Source organism: Cicer arietinum, chromosome 7 (assembly GCF_000331145.2).
Source record: "Cicer arietinum cultivar CDC Frontier isolate Library 1 chromosome 7, Cicar.CDCFrontier_v2.0, whole genome shotgun sequence".
Classification (NCBI taxonomy): domain Eukaryota; kingdom Viridiplantae; phylum Streptophyta; class Magnoliopsida; order Fabales; family Fabaceae; genus Cicer; species Cicer arietinum.
In genome coordinates this window covers 49,745,362-49,749,517 of record NC_021166.2, presented here as the reverse complement: position 1 = coordinate 49,749,517, position 4,156 = coordinate 49,745,362, and the positions used below count along the sequence as shown (strand labels likewise).

The following is a 4,156-nucleotide window of genomic DNA, read 5'->3' as shown; positions in this document are numbered from 1 at the left end:
TGGGCAAGGGATCTGAATATTATATGGTAGCTAGTGCATATTATGTATATTCTGTTAGTTATTATATGTAAATGATCATAGGACACAATATATGAACATGCATATGGATTTGAATATAGTTTAGGTTGTAAATTTATATATATGTATGTATCTGAATGTAGTTAATTAGGTTGTAAATTACAGAGTTACAGAGTTACATATATGTTAATTAAGTTACAGAGTTCTGATTTTTGTTCTACTGATTGTGTGAATTGCTTATGGTATTTGAATATGTTTTGTTGTTGTGTGCACTGATTGTGAACTGACTTTGGATCAAAATAATTTTGGATACAAAGATAAAAGACAGCGCTTTCTAAAAAAAATGCCATAAAAAGCGCTTTTCATTTCAAATATTTAATTTACAGCGTTTAAAAAAAAAACACATTTTACAGCGCTTTTTTTAAAAAGCGCTGTAAAATGTTGTTGTAAAGCGCTATAATGGTGTACATTTTACAGCGCTTTCTTTAGAAAGCGCTGTAAAATGTACAACAAAAGCGCTATAAAATGCAGACCCATAATTTCATATAATGGGTGTGCATTTTACAGCGCTTTTGTTAAAAAGGGCTGTAAAATGCAGACCCATAACTCATATAATGGGGTGCATTTTACAGCGCTTTGTTGAAAAAGCGCTGTAAAATGTGCATAACAAGCGTGCGTTATATTTACATGTTTTATAGCGCTTTTTTAAAAGCGCTGTTGTATCATTTACAGCGCTCGATTCCACAACGTTTTTTTTGTTTTGAAAAAGCGATGTAAATGGATTAAAAAAAGCGCTGTAAAATGCAGTTTTTCGCGTAGTGTTAGATAACCTCAATCAAATAAACACAATCTAAGTTATGACATATAGAAGAAGAGAATCTCTATATGCTAGTAAAAACTAAAAATTACTAAAATTACTTAACAAAAAGATTGAAGCATGATATTTACGGCTTAAAGAAAGTAAACATAGTAAAAAAAATAACTATTAGACAAAATAAACATTAAAAGCCACAAAGTGCAAATTATAAATAATTAGTATATGTTGATCAAGTGATGCATCTCTTCTTTGTTTTCCTTTTATTTATTTCAAGGTATAAATGAGTATTTCTTCTTTGTTTTTCTTTTATTTCTTTCAGGGTATAGATGAGGAAAATGGCTTAATTGCAGTTTTAGTCCTCCTATGTTAGCTGAATCGCGAAAGTAGTTCTCTCATTTTGTTTCCCCCTAGTTTTGGTCCCCCAAACAAAATTTTGGTCCAAAATTTGATGAAATTTCATTTTTTAAAGTCATACTACGTCATTTATGATCATATATTTCAGGTACAATTGTTGCAAATGAGATCTTGAGGCATGGTGTGATTTAAATAAATGCAAAAAAAAGTAAAATTTCATTAAGTTTTGTACTAAAATTCTGCTTAGGGGACCAAAACTGGAAAGAAATAAAATAGAGGGACTACTTTCGCGATTCAACTAAAATAGGAGGATCAAAAACTGCAATTAAGCCGATGAAGATTGAAAAAAGTGGCCATTGGTGAAGATATGGTCATATATGTTAATCCCATAAATCTTGTTTTCATAAAAATTAACCTTAAAAGTATATCGAAACCAATGTTTCTTATGACCATCATATTAAACCTTCGACAGCTATAAAAAAAATAAAAATAAAAAGCACCAAATAATATCCTTCCCTAAGTCCCTTCCCAACCTTAAATTTCAGTGTTGGACTACCATTAACTATTAGTGATATTGTTCTAGTGAAAATACATGATCTAATCACTTTCCCTAATTAAATCCAACACTCCTTAAGAGGTTAATCCATTCAACGTTGGCCTCCTTATGTTTTCCTCTATGAAACATCTCTCAAAACTTCATTTTTAATCTCATCCACTCCTTTTATCCCATAGTTATCTTTATTCAAAGCAATCTACAGAGTCGTGGATTTCCACTCCCTTTATTGCTTCTACCCCTCTCATATTTTGTCTCTCTTAATTGTGAATAAAAAGAAGAGATTGAAAATTTAAGGTTTCTCTTACAACTAATTCATCCAATTTAATTTAAATTTTGTTTTTAATAATTTCATTAAATTTCATAAATAAAATGACATGACTCATCATTTTAGTTGACCAAATTCAGTTTCAAACAAACACACACACTCACACCCACACACGAGTGACAATTTGCGTCTACCACTACCCATTTTTTTGGCGACTGCTTTACTTTACATTTTTTATTAGTCTTCAATAGCAACAACTACAAAGAGATTGAAGACAAGGTTTGGTTTCTAGATGAAAAGTAACACTTTTGCTCATAATTGGATAATTGAAACCTATATCAACCATTAACTCCATTAATTTATAATTTAATTTTGAAATTAATTCTGAAAATGTAGCGTGCGAATCTTCTATCCTATGTGACCAAAGAACATTATTAAATAAAATGAACTAATAACTAAACTTTATTCTATAGTATGATGTAGTAGTATAACCATTTTCCTCCACTTCTTTTTTTGTTTCCCATAATTAATTTGATGTTATCCTTAACAAGAGACATGCCCAAATCCGTTAAGATTTCTTTCAATTTTATTTGCCCCATGCGCATGACATGACCTGTCCACCCTTTCTAAAAAGATACTAAAAAAAATTGAATGTTGGGTTGCAAGTATGCAAAGACTAACTCAAATTAACTAATGCGTGTAATGATGGGAGGTAATGAAACAATCATTTAATATAAATGTTTAAAAAATATTTTACACATCATATTTTAATATTTTCAAAAGTATAACTAACAAAATCTTATTTAAATTTAGTATATTGTTTCAACAAATATTAAATTAATTTATTTTATTATCAATTGAAAAATAAATTTTATATAATATTAATTATAGTAATTTAATGAATGATTTCATATTATAAATTAGTTTGAGAGTGTTCTCAAACTTCGTATATCGGTCTGGAAACCACATTCTCCAGTTCGACTTCTAATCATGTTGTTTGTGGAGAAAGATGTATTAACCACTTGTATGAGTGGTATAAGAAGTTGTTGGTATGAGATCACAAGAAAAGTACTATGATTCATTATATTAGATTAAAAGTAACTACACAAGTGAATTAAACATTACATATTCATCAAAATATTAAGACGTTATATTTATAAATTCTCTCATTTACATTATGTAAGACTTAATTACACAAAATAAATAATTAAACAAAAAACTCCTCCTCAAGTATGCAAAAACTAACTCAACTAATGGAGTGTACATGTAGTTTTGCCCCTAAATCTATAGTTAGTATGAGAGTGTTTTGAAACTTACTCGATCAGTCCAAAAATACTCAAAAGACAAATTCAAGGGACTCGGACAAGTGGCCATTCATACTGCAGACACACATTTACTATTGCAACGCTCAATTATTATTGATATTATTCGAAACAAGTAATATCTATAGTATATTAATAGTATAATGTGTATTTGAACCAGAAAAAAGAATATTATATGTCTATATCTATGTGTTGAACTAAACAAAGTTTGGTCAGGTGTAAGTCTAGCCTAATTTAAAAATATTATGATTGAGTCTGATTTTTTAGGGGATTTTTTTTTAAAATTAAGAAAACTATAAAAGTATTTTAAAAATAAACTAATAGTAATTAAAATATTACATGGTCATTTATCATGTTATTCTTTTAATATTTTTAAAATTTCAAATATATATCAAGTGTTTGTATGATTGGTCCTTGCAATTACGCGTTTTTTGTTTTGTTTTAGTCTATTTAAGTGATTTTTGTTCTTGAATATATATATATATATATATATATATATATATATATATATATATATATATATATATTATTTAATTTTAGTCTCTTAATTATTAGAGATATAAGAAATTGCAACGATCAATTTAATAAAAACTAGTTTTGCAGATATTAAAATAAAAGAACAAGGACAATAACAAAAGAAAAATATTTACAAAAACAAAAATCAAACAAAAAAACTTATAAAAAAGAAAATATAAAAGCGTGTATTTACAAAGATCAATAACATATTTAGGCTTATACAAAAATCTAAATTTAGCCCTCCAAATTCATCTCCTCCAAAATTTTGCAAAACCCAACTGTCATTCATATCTTTAAAGTCTTAAATG

General features: G+C 27.8%; 1 protein-coding gene across 1 annotated transcript in view; it reads left to right on the top strand.

The window, feature by feature from the left end:
• Positions 1-3,087, top strand: part of LOC140918847 (uncharacterized) — a 5,493-nt gene extending 2,406 nt beyond the window's left edge. Inside the window, exon 4 of the mRNA XM_073363645.1 lies at positions 2,935-3,087. Coding sequence (XP_073219746.1) covers positions 2,935-3,087 — 153 coding nt within the window. The remainder of the gene's footprint in view (positions 1-2,934) is intronic.
• The last annotated feature ends 1,069 nt before the right edge of the window (positions 3,088-4,156 follow it).